Raw genomic sequence first — 21,740 nt, 5'->3', positions numbered from 1 at the left:
AAAGTAAAACTTCAAGATTATAAAACACTGTTTTACTTTTTTACTTGGAATGGCTATATAATATTTTGAAGTTCTCTCACTACATATATACACACACACACACACACATACATACATATACAAATGTATAGATACACACATATACATATATGTGCAGAGAGAGCCCTCAAAATATAATATAATAAAACTAAATACACAAGAAAATTTGAAATTTACATGAAAATCCCTACACTGGCATCTTCACCATATTAATACAGTCTGTTGAGTATTAAAAATAAAACAACTGCATCAACTCATATTTAAAGCCTAAATTTCATACAGTTATTTAAGGTATACGATATATCACATTTCACATCCTTGGTAGATCAAGTATAAGGCAAGAGAAATTTATCCTCTTTTTTCCTTCAGAAATTCTTTGTAGTTTACTGACAATATGACTTTAGCTGAATTCATGTGATTGCTCAAAGGTAAACCCATTTCAGGTCCTGTAAAAATTGCTTAAAACAGAAAAACAGTACTGTGCTATGATTTTCAATATATTTTTAACTGTATTAATGAAAGCTGTCTTGAAAGTTCTTTTTGCAAGTTAGTATACTTTTAGTCTCCACAATTTCAACTTTGTCACAACTGCTAACATTTTAGTAGGAACCTTTCCAGATCATTTTTTGTGCTCATACATCTATAGGTATATATAGTATCTATAAGGATATACAGAGTTAATTTTTTAAACACAAATGGGGATCATATGTATTATTCCATTCTTTATGATCTATGTTAGTTCCTTTAAATCTATATAATTTTAAAAAAATTTATGGGTATAATTAAACTAATACTTCCATCAATGAAGGGATATTCACGTTTCCATTTTTTTTAACCATTTCAGACATATATATATATATATATACACACATACTATATATATATTGACCCTTGTATAGTGTGGGGTTGGTGACAGGAGCCCCTCTCACAGATAAAAATCCAAGTATAACGTATAGTTGACCCTCTGCAGCTGTAGTTCTGATTCCTTAGATTTAACCAAGTATGGATCATGTAGTACTGTAGTATTCACTACTGAAAAAAATGTATATATATGTGGACCCATGCAGTTCAAGAGTCAACTGTATATACCTTTGCCAACATGCATGAATACTTCTGTAGAGTGTCGTTCAAAGTGTCTGTAACATTTACCAATTTTATTTTTCCCAGCAATGGTAGGTGAGAGTGTCCATTTTTCCTTATCTTTGACAACGCTGTTTATCAATCTTTTTCTCTGATTACTAGTAGGCCTGAATACTTCTCATGTTTACTATCCATTTGTCTTTCATTTCCATGTTTGTCTTTTATCTTTGTCTACCATATCTTCTGTTATTTCCTAAGTTTTCCATTTTTTGAAGTAAATCCATGGCTCTCAGGTTTTTTTTTTTGCTTAGGAAGACTTTCCCCCAACTCAAAGTCAGTATTTTTCCCTAATACTCTCCTAATTTTTGTATTTAAATTTTAAATCAAGATTTAAATTATTTTTCTGCATAATATGAACTAGAGAGACAATCTTATGTTCTTCTGTTTGAATATGCAATTGTTCCAATACCACTTATTAACCATAACAGTCTACTCTCTTTCCCTCATGATGTAAAATGCCACTTTTTTAATGAAAAAAATCGCATTTACACATACTGATCTAGTTCTGTGCTGTCTTCTCATTTTACTCTTCCATTTTCTATTCTACACTAATATCACACTGCTGTACTCTCTATAGTTTCATATTATGTTCCAATATCTAAACAGCAAGTCTCTCTTCATCACTCTCACAAAATTTTCTTGCTCATGCCTTGTCTTCCAGATTAACTTCATTTTTATTGTGAATACATTTACTTTAAAAATTGTTTTGGGAGTAGCTTGTTTTTGAAAAAATTTAGATATGGATTACTTGCCAGCAAGAAAATATAATTTGAAATCATGATTCTTGGAGCTGAAGAAAATACTACAAATGTTAACTATGGTAAATATAGCAAATGTGGCTGAAATGTGTGATCAGCAGTTCCTTCCCCACTTTATATACCTAATGACATCAGAAAAGACTAAAGATCTTTTTTCCTATAAATACACAGAAACATTTATTTAAACTTAAACACTTAAGATAGTCAACACTCTTTCTTATAACTCATTCACATAAGATGTCTATACTCTTTCTTAAGATAATTAACTAAGCTACAGAATAAAAGAGATTAAACTCATTTAAATCTTCTTATACCATCGTTATCATCCTTGGCGACTCTAGACAGTATCATAACATCTGACTTTATATTTACATTTGATTTATATTTAAATATTGGGCTTACTACTGCTCCTGTGATGTAACATATTAATGATGATTTCAAAAGTATACTAGTTCTAACATTCTTACAGGTCAACTATTCAAGGTAAAGCACATTTACTACGGGCTTCCCTGGTAGCTCAGCAGGTAAAAACTCCACGAGCAATGCAGGAGACTCTAGTTTGATGCTGGGTCGAGAAGATTCCCTGGAGAAGGGATAGGCGGGCTTCCCTGGTAGCTCAGCAGGTAAAAACTCCAAGAGCAATGCAGGAGACTCTAGTTTGATGCTGGGTCGAGAAGATTCCCTGGAGAAGGGATAGGCTACCCATTCCAGTATTCTTGGGTTTCCCTGGTGGCTCAGATGGTAAAGAATCTGCCTGCAATGCAGGAGACCTGGGTTCGATCCCTGGGTTGGGAAGATCCTGTGGAGGAGGGCATGGCAACCCATTCTAGTATTCTTGCCTGGAGAATCCCATGGACAAAGGAGCCATGGGGTGGCAAAGAGTCTGACATGGCTGAGTGACTAAGCATGGCACATTAAATACATAACAGAGAAGTTATGGTAATCTTTTTACTAGTATAAAACAACTTGCTAGAGTAAATGCCATTTGCAATTTAATGACTTAGTCTTAAAAAAACTGTGAGTCACATGATAAAGTAACATGAAGCTGACTTTTATTACTTCTTCAACTTTTTCGTAAATATTTAAAACTATAGTTTATAGTTATCATGCTTATAGTAGAGAATGAAGAGAAAAATCGTAAGTAATTCAACCACCCAGAATCACACTTAGCATTTTTATGTTGTTTCTTTTAGTATATATAGGTTTATGTATATATGTGCATTGGGCTGTCATTAACAAATCTATGTTTCATTTTAGCACAGCAAATTGGAGTCAGAACAAAACTTCAAACTCATCTGACACTTAATAGTCATGGAATATCATTCAAGTTATTTCCTTCCAAAGTTCAGCTTCTTTACCATAAAATGTAGATAATTTTGTATAGTTGTGGTAAGGGTTTAATAAGATCAGGTATATAAAAATACCTGGCATAGGGCCTGATACATATCAAGGGCTGAAAACATCATTTCTATTATTAGCATTATCGTAACTTTGCATCCTGTTATTTTTAACTTGACATTAAACTGTATTTCCCTTTATCACTAAATGGGACTTCTCAGGTGGCGCTAGTGGTAAAGAACCTGCCTGCCAATGCAGGAGACATAAGAGATACGGATTCAATCACTGGGTCAGGACGATCCCCTGGAGGAGGACACAGCAACACACTTCAGCGTTCTTGCCTGGAGAATCCCATGAACAGAGGAGCCTGTGTGCTACCGTCCACAGGGTCACAAGGAGTCGGACACGACTGAGGCGACTTAGTATACACACATATCACTAAATATTTTCAAAATACAAATTAAGGACATAATAGTTCACCACGGCAGCTGCTCCCTCTATTATTGGATTTACTGTGTTTCTAATGTTTCACTATTAATAGTTGTATTTATTCAGCTATGTGCTCCACATACATGTGTTATTTTGTTTAATCCTCAACATAACCTCTCCCCTGGAGACTTCCCTCAGTTCCTATGATCCAGCATTGCAAAACAAATTATGTTTCATGTAAAATCCAGCTGATTGATAGCAGTTGGTCCACCTAGAACCATATTGCTGAGAGGAGAAGTTTCATCAATTTAACTTTAACATCATCTTGATTAGAAAGATATAAAAAAAATGATGCATTAAAAGTAACAGCTATTTCAGAACAACGATAGTATACTTAACACTACTGAACTGGATGGCTAAAAATGGTTAAGATATTTCAAATATATAATACAGTTAATAGTATTGTATATATTATATATTTGAAAGTTGCTAAGAGAAAAAAACCTTAAATGCTCTCATCACAAAAAAGAAAAGTAATTTATGTGACATGATGGAGGTATTAGATAATGCTATGGTGACGATCATTTTACATTATATAAGTTTTATCAAGTCAATGTGTCATACACTTTAAACTTACATGACATATGTCAGTTATATCTCAATAAAGCTGGAAAAAAAGGTCTAAGATGGTAAATTTTATGATGTATTTTTTACCATAATTTTAAAAAATTATTAAATCTTTGAAAAGTGACACCGGACATAAGTAGAATTGGATTATAACTGATTAATGAACCAAGATGGCAGGAAATAGTTTCTTAACAATAGACACAAATTAGAACACTAAGCCAAGCAAAGGCAAATTTACCTCAATGCGAAAAAGAAAGTTAAGTTAAGAAAAAGGTTAAGGATGTTTAAACTTTTTATGTTTTGGCTGTGCTGCATGGCATGCAGGATCTTGGTTCCCCAGCCAGGATCGAACCTGCACTCCCTGCAGTGGCAGCACAGAGCCTTAACCACTGCAGGGCCTGGAAAGTCCAGGGTAAGGGTTTCTAAAATCAGTCTTTCCTACATTTTCTAAAATGACATGCTTTAGGAGTGTAATTAAATTTTTTTAATTTTAAAAACAGATAATTCATGTCTCTAATTCCTCAAGTTTATATAATACCACTTAAGTTTGGCTTTCTATAATGACAATGTAAAGTTCAAAAAAATCAGTTCTTAAGAAACTTACCTTATTAGCTTCTACTGTCACTATTCGATTAAGAAACTTCATCATAATTGTTGGTGCCACGGGGTTGAAACTGTCAAAGTTTCATAAAGAAAGACAGTGGTTATGTGATTAAAAATACAATATGTATGTGAAATTTTAAGCAGAAATTTCATTCTTACCTAATATTTGAAATAGCACACTCTTCTTGAATTTCTTTGGGAAACAGTAACCTTTGATTATTATCTCCACTGAGACTGTCAGAGATTATAAATATTAGAGGACACCGACCAATCTGCACATACTTCCTAAAATAACAAAAGATAGCAAGCGAGGCCACAAGTTAAACCTCCTGCCATTTCATTTGGAGTTTTAGAAGACTTCACTGAAACTCACCTCAGCACTTCCTGTAAAGTCTGAGAATCCCGATAAAACTGGTTAGGTAAATCCTACCAAAAAAAAGGATAAACATTAGCTCAGTTTTATTCCCATGTAAATTTATTTTCAGACTTATATTTACCAAAATGGGAAAAATGTTATCTATTCAATGTACTATAATCAGAACTTCTGTAGAAATTAGACATCAACTAGCTGATATCCTAAATAGTAATAAGCATGTGTGGAACTTTCAGATCAAATTTCTTTAGGTCACTACAAGTTATAATATTCTCACTAAGACATCATTTTCCAAATATTTTTTTGCCTTTCTACATTTAGGCCATTAAAATTTTAAAGTCCATTAACCTATAACATGTACACACATTCAACCTATAGTTACTCTATCCAAGTTTAATGCAAGAAACTTAAGGCTTATTCTATTACACAAAGACATTTTACCACTACTAGTACCATGGAGAGAGTTAATGTCACTATCACATAAGATATATCTTGCGATTGTTTATTCAATAGTTACAGGAGAATTTCAAAAGTTATCCTTACTTCAACTAGAATTATCTTCTTATCAGTTCTCAAATCATCTCCAAGCATTTGTAGTTGGTTATATTTTGTTGCTCGTAGTAGAAACTCTTTAAAAACTGCTATCTGAGACTGATAGGGAAATATATGGAAGCTTGATTCTGAAAGGAAACATACTTAACACTTTTATTTTCCACAAATTATGTATATATCAATATTACATATATGTACATAACATAAATATTACTGAATACATTTACATATACATAAAGAGTGAAATACACCAGAAAAGTAGTTACTTAACATGCATAACATGAGGGTTACTCAGTCTTTGGGGCTTCCTGATGGCTCAGTGGTAAAGAATCCTCCTGCAAGGCAGGAGACGGGAATTCACTCCCTGGGTCAGGAAGATCACCTGGCAGAGGAAAAGGCTCTGCTCCAGTATTCTTGCCTAAAAAATAACACGGACAGAGGAACTACAGTCCAAAAGGTGGCAAAGAGTGGAATACAACTGAGCCCTCACACACTCAGTCTTTTATTTTGAAACTTGCTTCATAGTTATACCAATATAAGTAATAAGGTTCTCAAGAGAGAGTTCTGGTTCTAACGGTGTGATAGACTAGATAAAAGTGAAAATCCTCTGTCAATGAACATTTAAATAGCTAAACACTACTTTAGGTAAATTATATAAGATACTATTTTAGGTACATAGCTTACAGAGTATTGAAATAGTGAAGGGTCACAAACAAAGTGGAATATAAAAACAAGAGAAGTAAATGTGAGCTGAGGTTCTGTTCCCTGCTAGTGATGGGGAAGTCGCTAGCCTCAGTAATCCAGGGACCTGGATATTGAAGAGTTAGTGGAGAGGAAACAGATGGTGTGGACCTGGGAAGTGTGTACCTAGAGTGTTGTAATTGCCTAATTGCAAGATGACAGTTCTAGAAACTTTGTCTTAGCCTGGGTTCTGAGTGGTGGAGAGGAATTGACTCCCCGAGAATTCTAACCACTGCCTTCATGGTATGGGATGCTTCTTCTTCCTACCCCACCACAGAGAAATAAACAAAAGAAGAGAATTAAATCAAGAATTGAATAAAATGTAAGGAATGAAATCCTGTGAGCAAAGAGATTCATAAATGTGGGTAAATTGTAGCTAGTATTGAAGGCAGAAAATGAAGAACCACAGAAAAAGCCAGGATAAAAAAGTAAAAAACTAAATAATGATGAGAGTTAATCCAAACATTTGACTAATCTGATCACAGTAAATTGAAACAGATTAAATTTACCATTTGAAAAACCAAATCCCCTGATTGGGTTATTTTATTAAAAATTTAAAAATTATCAGCTAAATGCTGTATAAGAACCTTGTCTAGGCTTTTTTGTTCTTGCCTACTGTCACTAATTTAGACAACTGTTTTCTAGATATTTGAAATAAATCGGTATATTTATTTACAATCTTTACATGTCCACATGGTTTATTTTTACTTTGGCTTTATTGCCTTCCTAGTAATGAAAATAGTTTAAAGTATCCCCAGTGTTTATTAGTTATTAAGCATTGTTTCGGAGAAGGCAATGGCACCCCACTCCAGTACTCTTGCCTGGAAAATCCCATGGACGGAGGAGCCTGGTAGGCTACGGTCCATGGGGTCACTAAGAGTCGGACGCGACTGAGCGACTTCACTTTCACTTTTCCCTTTTATGCACTGGAGAAGGAAATGGCAACCCACTCCAGTGTTCTTGCCTGGAGAATCCCAGGGACGGCGGGGCCTGGTGGGCTGCCGTCTATGGGGTCGCACAGAGTCGGACACGACTGAAGCGACTTAGCAGCATACATAAAGATAATGTAGCACACAATACTATAGACTATTTTTTAATTTAAAACTGTTCAAATTTAAAACAGAATATTCATTTCAAAAGACAAACTCACTATGAACAACAGTATAATGTTTCTGTACCAAGAAATTTAATATGGAGTTATCTGATTTCAGAACACAGCTATTAGTGGTTAAAATAAAAGTGGTAAAAATATTTATGACTTTGTCTACACAATGAAGACTCTCCTAGTAAGTGCGTGATCATAAATGAGCTATTTTCAATAATATTAAGTTTTACTTTAATAAGTTTTAATGACAAAAACAGAATGACTGCTTAGTAAACTTATTAGAACTATAATATTTTATACAGAAGACTGTAAATACTTTCTAGATTGTCAAAAGTAACATTACTACTAGAAAGTAGTAAAAATTCCAGGAATAGCAGCAAAAGGGTCTGCATATGCACAGATGTTATAGAAGAACCTAAAAAAAGAATTTTAAAGAATACCCCACTTTAAAATACTAATATAATTGTCCTTCTACAGAAACCCCTGCACTTCAAAATGGCCTAGGAGATTTGGATATGCCTAGCCTAGTTACTCTAAAGCAGCAATAAGAAAGCTACGCAAGTTAAAAATGATCATGCTGGAGTTTATGAGCATGTATGTGAAGTTATATTACTTTCTATTACATTACATAGGGCTTTCCCTGGTGGTTTAGATGGTAAAGAATCTGCCTGCAATGCCGGAGACCTGGGTTCGATCCCTGGGTCAGGAAGATCTCCTGGAGGGCATGGCAACCCACTCAAGTATTCTTGCCTGGAGAATCCCCATGGACAGAGGAGCCTGGCGGGCTACAGTCCATGGGGTCACACTGAGTCAGACATGCCTGGGCGACTGAGCACCACCTCTTTTATTGGAGGGACCCTTTCCTTCCTTCTCCTAAAGTTACTTCTCTCTGAACCTAAATGCACACATATAGTTTCATGTGATTGCTTCTCTGACTTTGTGAAGCAGCTGGTAGTGGACAGATGCCAATCAAGTATAGGAGCAGCAATACATACCTTCCTCTCAAAAACATACCCAGTAGGGTCTGAGGGGCTTGTTTCAAATCTTCTATAATCATAGACTTTCCCACTATTTCCACTAACTTCACAGCAAACCTTACCAGGATTAAATATCTCCTTGAAATCATCTTTTTGGAATTCTGGTAAAACTGGATTAATCCACTCTTGTACTTGAATACCATGCTCCTTTGCTAGTATTTTTATAGTTGCTGTTTTTCCACATCCAGGAGGTCCTGTTATTAATAAAATAGATCCACCCTAAAACCAAATATAAACATCAATAAAAAAATCAAAATCATTGGAATGTTAGAATATTGTTTCAATATTCTTCTTAAATATTATCTAGAAATATTTACTCATAAAAGCAGACTTAATTGCACAATGTTAGCTGGAATAAACCAGCTACAGATAAAAGAATCTTATTTCCTGAACTTCTAGAACAGCTTCTGATAATTTCTCATTCTTTTTTTTGGGGGGGGGACTTCATTTTTTCTTAATATCTTTATAAAAAACATTTTTAATTAGAGGACACTTGCTTGACAACATTCTGTTGGTTTCTGCCATATATTAACATAAATCAACCATAGGTATACATATGCCCCTTCCCTGTTGAACCTCCCTCCCACCACCCAGCACCTTCTATTCTTCTAGGTTGTCTCAGAGCACTGGATTTGAATTTCCACTGGCTATCTAATTTTACATATGGTACTGTTTGTATTTCAATGCTATTCTCTCAATTAGTCCCACATTCTTCGTCCCCTGCTGTGCTCACAAGTCTGTTCTCTGTTTGCATCTCCACTGCTGTCCCTCAGATAGGTTGATCAGTACCATATTTCTAGATTCTATAAATATGCATTAACATATGATATTTTCCTCTGACTTACTTCACTGTGTATAATAGGCTCTTGTTCATTCACCTCATTAGAATAGTTCAGTTCAGATCAGTCGCTCAGTCGTGTCCGACTCTTTGCGACCCCGTGAATTGCAGCACGCCAGGCCTCTCTGTCCATCACCAACTCCCGGAGTCTACCCAAACCCATGTCCATCGAGTCGGTGATGCCATCCAACCATCTCATCCTCTGTCGTCCCCTTCTCCTCCCGCCCCCAATCCTACCCAGCATTAGGGTCTTTTCCAATGAGTCAACCCTTCGCATGAGGTGGCCAAAGTATTGGAGTTTCAGCTTCAACATCAGTCCTTGCAATGAACACCCAGGATTGATCTCCTTTAGGATGGACTGATTGGATCTCCTTGCAGTCCAAGGGACTCTCAAGAGTCTTCACCAACACCACAGTTCAAAAGCATCAGTTCTGCGGTGCTCAGCTTTCTTCACAGTCCAACTCTCACATCCATACATGACCACTGGAAAAACCATAGCCTTGACTGGACGGACTTTTGTTGGCAAAGTAATGTCTCTGCTTTTAAATATGCTATCGAGGTTGGTCATAACCTTCCTTCCAAGGAGTAAGCGTCTTTTAATTTCATGGCTGCATTCACCATCAGCAGTGATTTTGGAGCCCCGAAAAATGAAGTCTGACACTGTTTCCACTGTTTCCCCATCTATTTCCCATGAAGTGATGGGACCAGATGCCATGATCTTAGCTTTCTGAACGTTGAGCTTTAAGCCAACTTTTTCACTCTCCTCTGTCACTTTCATCAAGAGGCTCTTTAGTTCTTCTTCACTTTCTGCTATAAGGGTGGTGTCATCCGGATATATGAGGTTATTGATATTTCTCCCGGCAATCTTGATTCCAGCTTGTGTTTCTTCCAGCCCAGCGTTTCTCATGATGTACTCTGCATATAAGTTAAATAAGCAGGGTGACAATATACAGCCTTGACATACTCCTTTTCCTATTTGGAACCAGTCTGTTGTTCCATGTCCAGTTCTAACTGTTGCTTCCTGACCTGCATACAGGTTTCTCAAGAGACAGGTCAGATGGTCTGGTATTCCCATCTCTTTCAGAATTTTCCACAGTTTATTGTGATCCACACAGTCAACGGCTTTGGCATAGTCAATAAAGCAGAAATAGATGTTTTTCTGGAACTCTCTTGCCTTTTCGATGATCTAGCGGATATTGGCAATTTGATCTCTGGTTCCTCTGCCTTTTCTAAAACCAGCATGAACATCTGGAAGTTCGCGGTTCACGTATTGCTGAAGCTTAGCTTGGAGAATTTTGAGCATTACTTTACTAGCATGTGAGATGAGTGCAATTGTGCGGTAGTTTGAGCATTCTTTGGCATTGCCTTTCTTTGGGATTGGAACGAAAACTGACCTCTTCCAGTCGTGGCCACTGCTGAGTTTTCCAAATTTGCTGGCATATCGAGTGCAGCACTTTCACAGCATCATCTTTCAGGATTTGAAATAGCTCAACTGGAATTCCATCACCTCCACTAGCTTTGTTCGTAGTGATGTTTTCTAAGGCCCACTTGACTTCACATTCCAGGATGTCTGGCTATAGGTGAGTGATCACACCATCGTGATTATCTGGGTTGTGAAGATCTTTTTTGTACAGTTCTTCTGTGTATTCTTGCCATCTCTTCTTAATATCTTCTGCTTCTGTTAGGTCCATACCATTTCTGTCCTTTATCGAGCCTATCTTTGCATGAAATGTTCCTTTGGTATCTCTAATTTTCTTGAAGAGATCTCTAGTCTTTCCCATTCTGTTGTTTTCCTCTATTTCTTTGCACTGATCGCTGAGGAAGGCTTTCTTATCTCTCCTTGCTATTCTTTGGAACTCTGCATTCAGATGGGAATATCTTTCCTTTTCTCCTTCGCTTTTCACTTCTCTTCTCTTCCCAGCTATCTGTAAGGCCTCCTCAGACGGCCATTTTGATTTTTTGCATTTCTTTTCCATGGGGATGGTCTTGATCCCTGTCTCCTGTACAATGTCACGAACCTCTGTCCATAGTTCATCAGGCACTCTGTCTATCAGATCTAGTCCCTTAAATCTATTTGTCACTTCTACTGTATACTCATAAGGGATTTGATCTAGGTTATACCTGAATGGTCTAGTGGTTTTCCCTACTTTCTTCAATTGAAGTCTGAATTTGGCAATAAGCAGTTCATGATCTGAGCCACAGTCCGCTCCCGGTCTTGTTTTTGCTGACTCTATAGAGCTTCTCCATCTTTGGCTGCAAAGAATATAATCAATCTGACTTCGGTGTTGACCATCTGGTGATGTCCACGTGTAGAGTCTTCTCTTGTGTTGTTGGAAGAGGGTGTTTGCGATTACCATTGCGTTCTCTCGGCAAAACTCTTTTAGCCTTTGCCCTGTTTCATTCTGTACTCCAAGGCCAAATTTGCCTGTTACGCCAGGTGTTTCTTGACTTCCTACTTTTGCTTTCCAGACCCCTATAATGAAAAGCACATCTTTTTTGGGTGTTAGTTCTAGAAGGTCTTGTAGTTCCTTCTTGTAAAAGGACTATTCAGCAGCCAAATTAAAACAACTTCAGCTAGATTAAAGAGGTCATGTCTAAAACAAGTATCTTTAGAGATTACCTGAACTCAGAAAATTCAATCTTAGTATCAACCTCAATTTGGAAATTATATACTTCAATATTATACAAGTATAATATTCTTATGGAATGACCTCAGTTTGGATATCAGATTTTTTAAAAAACGTGTACTAAGAAATGTATTTACCAGAGACAGGACTCTAAAGACAGACTAAAGGTTATAGGTCCCAGTAACATTCCCTCACATGTTGAAAAAAAATGTTTAAAAGTTTAAAACTGAAAAATTATCAGGGGAAGATATCCTACATGTAACAGTGGGCTGTGATCCTTGCTTGCTTACCTTTATTAACTAGGGTAAATAAGGGCATGTGTACTTGGACCCAGAGAAGAGCCAGTTATACTATTCATTTTATTTAATTCTATTACTTTTTTTTTTGGCCATGCCATGCAGCTTATTGAATTTTAGTTTCCCCACCAGTGACTGAACCTGGACACTGGCAGTGAAAGCACCTAAGTCTTAACTTAGGGGACCACCAGGGGATTCCCCTATTCCACTTTTTAAAATGGAATACCTTATGAGTTATAGTTCTACAGGCCATGAGTTTAATGTTAATGATCTAATAATACATATTAAATAAAGTATCTTGAGGACTTCCCTGGTGGTTGAGTCCATAAGACTCTGAGTATCCACTGCAGGGGGATGCTGGTTGGATCCTTGGGCAGGGAACTAAGATCCCGCACACCAAAAAATAAGTAAATAAATAAAATTTAAATAAACAAATAAGGTATCTTTACAGAAACATATAAAACAAGGTTATGTATTGATGGGGAAATGATGAAAATGTGACCAGAGGAACATCAGGTTTTTCGTTTTCTTTTAACATTAGGTTTTGAAGGAACCAATCTTGCATTTCCCATAGGAACAATGGTTCAGGACTCGCTAATTCTTTGCTTGCAGCGACTTTAACAGAACATAACTAACGCAAATAATGAGAACTGATTACTTCTAAGGAAACTACTTCTTTTTAAAAGAAGAGAAAGCTCAAACACAGATAGCGCTGAATTTTTCTCATGGAACAAAGTTGCATATGTTTTCTGACACGTGATACAGCCATGCAGCAGGTTTTGCTTCTAGCAACAGAATCTGGAGCTAATCTCCTATCGGAACACTAAATATTTTTTAGCGCCCCCCCCCAGCCTACATTGTAATAGATTTACTATATTTTGAAGGAAAGAAGTCAGTCTCCAAAATTAAACTCGGTGAATAAACAATTTTTCAGCTTTTCCATAGAGAAATCTAGAAATTATCCAGGATTTTTAAAATTAAAATGTCTTATAATTACTGATACTGAAAGTTTTGTATAATAAAGAGTACATGGTTGGTTAAAATACAACTTCTTAGAGGGAAGAAGCTTTTCAAACTATAGAGGAAATACTTGCGCTAATACCTATATATATATGCACACATACCTAAGTCATCCTACTGGTAAAACAATAACAATAATACCTGTGTTAACACTGTATAGGTTTAAGACACAATAATGCTTATACTAAAAAAATATAAAGTACTGATAAGTGATAAAACACAGTGGTCACTGAAAAATAAAGACTATTTAGTTGAGCTGACCCAACAACACAATGAGAAAAAGCTTTCTGAGAAAGTGCCCAAGAATCAGTACTCAGAGAAACAAGAGATTTCTACGAGCCAGCAGAGGAATACCAATGCTGACAATGAAGATTCATTTTGAGTACATTATCTTAACTCTAAACCAAAGGTTAGATCGACAAACCAGACAGAAAGAATCTTTACTCAAAAAGGACCTGTTTACCACTGGAGGTAATTAAAACACCAACTCTTCATCTCAAAGTTGAAAGAAAATGATTGAAAATTTATCCTGTCTTTCCAGTTAGATATGTATTTACAGGTATTAATAACTAAGCAAACCCAGTTAGTGATGAGACAATCTATTTTTATAGAAGAATGCCAGCTAACAATTATAGAAATAACAATAATAGAAGTAGAAAATTCTCCATTTCACAATCTTAACAAAACTACTAATCAGAAAAGGACTGAAGTTCAGTTCAGTTCAGTTCAGTCGCTCCGTCGTGTCTGACTCTTTGCGACCCCATGAATCGCAGCACGCCAGGCCTCCCTGTCCATCACCAACCCCTGGAGTTTACCCAAACCCATGTCCATCGAATCAGTGATGCCATCCAACCATCTCATCCTCTGTCGTCCCCTTCTCCTCCTGCCCCCAATCCTCCCCAGCATTAGGGTCTTTTCCAATGAGTCAACTCTTCGCATGAGGTGGCCAAAGTATCAAAGTTTCAGCTTCAACATCAGTCCTTGCAATGAACAACCAGGACTGATCTCCTTTAGGATGGACTGGTTGGATCTCCTTGCAGTCCAAGGGACTCTCAAGAGTCTTCTCCAACACCACAGTTCAAAAGCATCAATTCTTCAATGCTCAGCTTTCTTCACCGTCCAACTCTCACATCCATACATGACCACTGGAAAAACCATAGCCTTGACTAGACGGACTTTTGTTGGCAAAGTAATGTCTCTGCTTTTAAATATGCTATCTAGGTTGGTCATAACCTTCCTTCCAAGGAGTAAGTGTCTTTTAATTTCATGGCTGCAATCACCATCAGCAGTGATTTTGGAGCCCCGAAAAATAAAGTCTGACACTGTTTCCACTGTTTCCCCATCTATTTCCCATGAAGTGATGGGACCAGATGCCATGATCTTTACACTAAATCTCTTAGGTGAAAGACTGTCAGAAAATCCTATATGCTGCCAAAGCATCTCCCAAGAGATTAAGTGCCAAATGCAAGAGGAAGTTACAATGAAGAGTTTTAACTACCATCTCCTTAATCTACTGATCAAATTTAACCTCAAACAGCAGGATAACAAGACCCTGGTCTCTTCAATAAGTCAATGTCGTGGAGAGAAAGAAGGTGAAGGGAACTGTTCTAGATTTTAAAGCCCTAAGAGATATAATAATCAAATGTAATGGGTGGTCCTTGACCATGCACTGGTTCCAACAAACCAGATATAAAAGACATTTTGAGGACAGCTGGAAAAATGTGAATATGAATGATCACTAGATCATATCAGGGAATTAAATGTCAAATGTTTACATTTTACGTCAAAATACTCATGGGGGAAAGTGATGGATATATTACAGGTTTGTGAATATTCATTTACTATTCTATCTTTCTTTATGTTTGCAGAATCTCAAAATTTTAAAAGTTTAAAAAGAGAGAGAGAAAGAATATTCTAGCTTGGGGGCCAAGGGAAATTATGGAATTAGGAAGTGAAAGAAAGAACGTTTTACAGGTAAAATAAATGATGACTATTTTAGGTTATATTTAGTACAAAAACTAGTATGTAATTTGCCTACTTGCTTCAGTGTGAGATAATCTGATATGCTAAATATATTAGCACCCAAATGGTTTACTATGCTTTATACATAAAAGGGAAAAACAGATACAAGTAAAGGAGAAAACTCAAAGTCTCTTGAGCCTTTTAATGAGGCTGAAGTAGTAAGGTCAGACAGCTTTCTACTACAGGTGAGATGGACTCATGAGTACAAAGTCAATATGAAAGTTTTTAACTTCCTACAGCCAACTATAAGGCAGAGAAACATCTGAGGTCAAATATTTCTAAACATTTCTTGGGGCTTCCCTGGTGGCTCAGTGGTAAAGAATCTACCTGCCAATGGAGGAGACACAGATTTGATCCCTGGGTTGGGAAGATCCCATATGCTTCAGAGCAACTAAGCCCATGCACCACTGCTCCCGAGCTTGTGCTGTATCTATAGCCCAGGAGCCACAACTACTGAGGTCTGAAGCTCACATGTCCTATACACAGCCTGTGCTCTGCAACAAGAGAAGCCACAGCAATGAGAAGCCCTCTCACCACAACTAGAGAGCACTCCTGCTCGCTGCAACTAGAGAAATGCCCACACAGCAACAAAGACTCAGCATGGCCAAAAAAAAAATTAATAAACAAAGAAACAAAAATAAATAAAAACTGCTTAAAAAAAAATCTCTTATTTAGTTACCTGTTTTGGCTGTCTTTCCAAGACTTCAGCTTTTAACCAGGTTTCAACTTCTTCAATTTTCTTTTTATGCACAGCAAGTTCATGCTAAAATTTTCAAATTTAAAATAAAAACACTTTAACTCAAAAATTTTTGATACATCACACAGATTATTCTATACATTTTTAATGAAAAAACTAGCAAATGAGTAACATGATATAATAAAAAGGTCTTTTTGATTATACTTAATTCAATTCTTTATATTGATATGGAAAAATTCTATTGTTAAACTGACCACAACATATGAATATTTGAAGCACATCTGAAATTATAAAATATTTTAAAATCCTGAAATACATTTTGGTAAGGTAATAAATAGGGAGGGACTTTACATTTAGCAAAACATTAAATGGATCAAGTCAATGTTAGAGGTTGATTAAATTAAATTAAATCAAAGGGTTAAATTAAATCAAAGACAAATAACCAATGGTATATCTTCAGAATAACCGTTGGGAAAATTCGAGACTGGAAATATAAAAAAACTTAGAAGTTATTATTTTTTTCTAATTCATTTAGGCAAAAAGGTTTTTATGAATAATAACTGAAAATGCACATCCCTCTCCTTCCTGAAACTAAATTATGAAGACTTCTTTGTATCCTGATTATTACCTGAGTTTCTGGTTTGTATTTATCCACCCATGGTTCATTTTCTGACAGATATTCTTTTGAATTTTCTAGACCATAGATCTGTTTAGAGGAAGACAGGTTTCCTCCTTTGCTAGCTGGAAGTCTGCTACTTTCTAATGTGGAAGGCACCTTTTTTCTTCTAAGACTTGAGTTATTCACACTTAATGATGTGGCAGTAATAGTAGAAATGCTTGTAGTCTCTGAAAAATCATCAAATGATGGGTCTACCCAGTTTGTTACCTGAAAAAAAGAAACCATATAAACACACAGTTATATTTTTTTGCATCTATTCCCTATGTAACTAAACTACTCTATTAAAAAAATTCTTATATTAGTAACATTGACAATAAATCTCACAAATTAGTTCTTTAAATAAAACTGACTCTGTGTATTAGCTATTTTTCTACTTTATAATAAGTATAAGTGCATGCTTATCTACTTGACCATGGCAATGATGAATCCCATATAAATGAATACAGAGTACAGTTATTTTTATAAATAGTAATCTTTCCAGGGTAAAGATTGGTGGCCTCCCTGGTAGCTCAGACAGTAAAGAATCTGCCTGCAATGCAGGAGACCCAGGTTCAATCCCTGGGTTGGAAGACCCCTGGAGAAGGAAATGGCAATCCACTCCAGTATTTTTGCCTGGAGAATCCCATGGACAGAGGATCTAGGTGGCTACAGTCCATGGGGTTGCAAAGAGTTGGATACGACTGAGTGACTTTCACTTTCAGGGTAAAGATGAAACTGATTCTTTTAAAACTCATTTGTAGCCTTGAAACACAAATATTAAAATCACCTATCAAAAAAGAAGTAAAACAGAATAAAGAAAAAGGCATGATTTTAACCATGTAGAGCAGTAAGGAAAGTAACACTTCTGCCTCTAACAGATTAATATATTCACAAACTAAGAACCATTTCATGCACTGAAATAATCCCTATCAGCCTTAAGATTTATGAAGATAAGGTCTAAGAATACTGATGCTACGAATAATTAGTATTTATGACTTAATTATATTTTTCTTCAGCTCATGAAGCAACTAGTATGTTTCTGAAGCAGGCTTTCCAGAGAGGATGATCTGTCAGATTTGTTCAGGAAAAAGTGTACTAGGTTAATAGAGCAGGAAAACCAGTGAGTTCTACTTCACAGTCCTCTGGTCTATCGAAATTCCTGTCCTCTCTCTGTTTCCCTCCATCATTTCCTTTTCTTGAAAATCCTTCGTAATGATACACAGACAAAAATGTGAAAACAAAATATTTTAACCTAAAAATATTTAGGAGTATTAAAAATGCTTTTTTCTTAACATTCCAACAGTATAAATCCAGAAAAATCTAGTTCAGTGCCTGACTTTTGGAATTCCCTGCCTGGCTAACAAAGGGGAACCAAGACATATTTTCCTTGAAGAATACTCAGCCACAGTTGTGAACCATTTACTACACAATGCTTCTTGCTGGGAAGGAAAGAAAAAAAAACAAACAGAGATTGGCACTGCAAGTAGGCTCAGGATAAGGACGTTAGGGCTTACAGGTATTTTATGAATGCAAAATCACACTTCATTCCTCTTATAAAGGCAGAGGTTAGGATTATGATCAGCAGAGGGTAAAGGAAGGAAGACCTCTGGGGAAAAAAATTTCAGTCATAGCTACCCCTCTCATTTCCTCCTCTTTAAAAGACTGTCACTGGTACTACAATTTTGGCCCCTTTCCTTTATAAAAATAGAGTACATGAAAATATGAGTAGTAGTAAAACTCTTAATAGCCATTCTGATCTAGCAACTTCAGTATGCATATTACTCATACATTTTAAAGTTTTATTTCTTACATAAACGTGAATTTAACTTCCTTTAAAAAAAAAAGAAGAAAGAGAAACAGCAAAGTTAAATAATTTACTTACAGTCAGAGGAAAATCAGATCCACCACTAGGAAAATGGATAACTTCCAGTACACTGTCTGACACCCATCCCACCCACCTAACAGCTTTAGTGAGAACTGGTACACTGAACCACATAATTTCTAAGAGGTGGGGCTTTTCAAATTATAATACCACATACAACATATTTCTTTTTCTTCGATTGCTCTTTCATTCCCAATGTTCATCACAGCACTGTTTACAATAGCTAAGACCAGGAAGCAACCTAGATGTCCACTGGCAGACGAATGGATAAGAAAGCTTTGGTACATACACACAATGGAATATTACTCAGCTATTAAAAAAAAATACATTTGAATCAGTTCTAATGAGGTAGATGAAACTGGAGCCTATTATGCAGAGTGAAGTAAGTAAAAAAGAAAAACACCAATACTGTATATTAATGAATACATATGGAATTTAGAAAGATGGTAATGATGACCCTATATGCAAGACAGCAAAAGAAACATAGATATAAAGAACAGACTTTTGGACTCTGTGGGAGAAGGCGAGGGTGGGATGATCTGAGAGAACAGCATTGAAACATGTATATTACCATATGTGAAACAGATCACCAGTCCAAGTTCGAGGTATGAAACACGCACTGAAAGCTGGTGCACTGGGAGAAACCTGAGGGATGGGATGGGGAGAGCGGGGGGGGGGGGGTGCGGGATGGGGGACACATGTACATCCATGGCTGCTGCATGCCAATGTACAGCAAAAACCACTACAATATTGTAAAGTAATTAGCCTCCAATCAAAATAAATAAATTAAAAAAAAATTAAGGTTGTGTTTTCAGTGCACAGTTGTTTCACAATTTATTATTAGTCTTTAGATCACTAATTATAATAAATATTGGGCACCGCTACTTTGATTGCAGTAACAAGTCATTATGAACATATTTAAAAATTTATAACTCCTTTTGGGCAACTATCATATGGCCATTTTAGTGTATCATACCTTTGTGGAAGATACCTTTGGTCTAAAAAAAGTTTCTGACATTATAAACTTCAATAGTTTCCATCCGTAGTATACAACCTGTAGTACATTAAAGTATAATTCACCTTGGGGGAAAAAAGAAGAAAAAATCTCAAATTCAGAAAATTGTAAAATAGAAGTACAGTAATATATATCAGTAAAATCAACAACATAATAAAGGCTCAAGAACTAGTGAAAGAGAATACAGTAAATATACATGCAGTAAGAAATCAAAATGCTAAAGTGAATTTTATTTTTAATGACTATAACTCAATAATCTACAGAGATACATTTTTCACATGAACTCAGTAATGTATTAGAGAACACAGAAAAACCAGACATTTGTGTACCTCTGTTTTGTTGTTAAGAAAAATTAAACAATTCTCTCTGTGCAGTTTTTATACTGAAAATTAAAATTTTCCACATTTCAGGGCTTCCCTGGTAGTCCAGTGGTTAAGAACTGTGCCCTGCAATGGAGGGGACATCAGTTCCATTCCTAGTCTGGAAAGATCCCCCATACCAGAGCAACTAAGCCCCTGCACTGCAACTACTGAGCTCACACACTCTAAAGGTGGGGAGTCCCCAACAAGAAGTCCACACCCTGCCACCAGAGCGTAGCCCCCACTCACCGCAACTAGAGAAAGCCTGCGTGCAGCAAGGAAGACCCAGGGCAGCCAAAAATAAATAAAATAAATCAATTTTTTCCCCACACTTTAAATTCCAAAATTTTCCCCCAAATTTCAAATAACCAAAAAAGCACCATACAATGAATTCACTTATCACTGACTTTAGACAAAGACTTTATATTTTACTGTAAAAGTTTTTCTATGACTGCTCTTATTTGAACACGTCATCATTTTTTTGGCAACACTCTTCTGAACTTCATAGTTCAACGTTTATATAAACTGGCGAACTCAGCAATTTTAAGTTTGCCAGAAGGAAAGCTTTTTAAAGTCTAAAAACCTGTACACTGAGCTTTATAGTTTGGAGACACACATAATTTATGTGTAAATACTTCCACATACTAGAAAGCAAATCATACACACAAGTTTTTCACGACTAAGAACGTCTCTGCTTTGCAGTTTCAAAGAGGTACATAGGTGGGAAAAGCACCTCTTTGAGTAAACATAGTTGGCAGGTCGAAATCAGAGAGACAGACAGTTGTTCTGGTCAGAATTCTAGTTGTTCTCTGAAAGCAAGGCTGACAGTTACCTCTTTTAAAAAGCATGCAACTGTCCCTGAGGATACCAAGTTCTTGAAATGAGATGTCAGCGGTAGAAGAGACCTTGAAGAGTATTTCTAGCACACCCACCACCACCCTACACACTGCACTGCAGATGACTAAGCTCAACTATTCGTCCAAGGTCAGGCGGCTCGTCGGGCGAGAGCCGAGGTGAGCTCCCGGGCCTCTGCTCCAGGCCAAGCTCCGCACCCCCACCCTCTCACCCCCAGATGGGATGGGCAGTTCGGGAGGAGGAGCCACGAGAGGCCGGGAGGGCGTGAAGGCAGACATGGACTCGCGTCTCTAGGACATATATACACCACAGCCGCGGCGACGACAGCCTTACGTTCGGGTAGCTGCATCCCCTCGTGGGCGGAGGGAGCGGTGGAGCCCAGGCTCTGCTCCAGGTGGAAGGCAAGCCCCCCGGCCCTGCCCGAGCTCAGCGCGGAAGCCTCTCAGAGGCCCCGCCCCCCGGGGACCTTCCAGACGCGTCGGCGCTTCCGCGACCCCGTCCGGAGGGCGGGACCGCCAAAGGCGCGACTGTCTTAGGCATCCAGCGCATTGCCTGACTCGCGGCGCCGGCGCGAGCGGTGCCGGTATCTCGGACCCTGCGATGGAAGCGTGTCCTAGAGGGCCGGGTAACCAACTGTGGGTGACGAGGCGGCGGAGGCGGGTCTCGGGCGCCCCTCCAGGCCGCGAGTGCCGCGGGCCGCTGGCGCTTGCCGTTGCCCGTCCCTGCCGG

The 21,740-nt window shown here is 37.2% G+C and overlaps 1 protein-coding gene across 6 annotated transcripts in view; it reads right to left on the bottom strand.

Annotated features, from left to right (window-relative positions):
• RAD17 (RAD17 checkpoint clamp loader component) overlaps nt 1-21,740 on the bottom strand; it is a 41,426-nt gene that overhangs the window by 19,478 nt on the left and 208 nt on the right. For 2 of the 6 annotated variants that reach the window (XM_081518431.1, XM_081518428.1), the window contains exons 1-9: nt 20,989-21,471; nt 19,759-19,862; nt 16,871-17,128; nt 16,225-16,308; nt 8,805-8,961; nt 5,851-5,987; nt 5,308-5,360; nt 5,094-5,219; nt 4,936-5,005 (exon numbers count right to left, since the gene is read on the bottom strand). In XM_081518431.1, coding sequence (XP_081374557.1) covers nt 4,936-5,005; nt 5,094-5,219; nt 5,308-5,360; nt 5,851-5,987; nt 8,805-8,961; nt 16,225-16,308; nt 16,871-17,128; nt 19,759-19,862; nt 20,989-21,004 — 1,005 coding nt within the window. In that variant the 5' untranslated portion in view covers nt 21,005-21,471. Of the gene's footprint in view, nt 1-4,935; nt 5,006-5,093; nt 5,220-5,307; nt 5,361-5,850; nt 5,988-8,804; nt 8,962-16,224; nt 16,309-16,870; nt 17,129-19,758; nt 19,863-20,126; nt 21,472-21,740 lie in introns of those variants that run through there. The other 4 variants (XM_081518430.1, XM_081518427.1, XM_081518429.1 and 1 more) reach the window with 3 other exon arrangements.

Source organism: Giraffa tippelskirchi, chromosome 8 (genome assembly GCF_054371585.1).
Source record: "Giraffa tippelskirchi isolate mGirTip1 chromosome 8, T2T-mGirTip1v1.2.pri, whole genome shotgun sequence".
In the NCBI taxonomy this organism is placed as follows: domain Eukaryota; kingdom Metazoa; phylum Chordata; class Mammalia; order Artiodactyla; family Giraffidae; genus Giraffa; species Giraffa tippelskirchi.
This window is presented reverse-complemented; position numbering and strand designations above follow the sequence as displayed.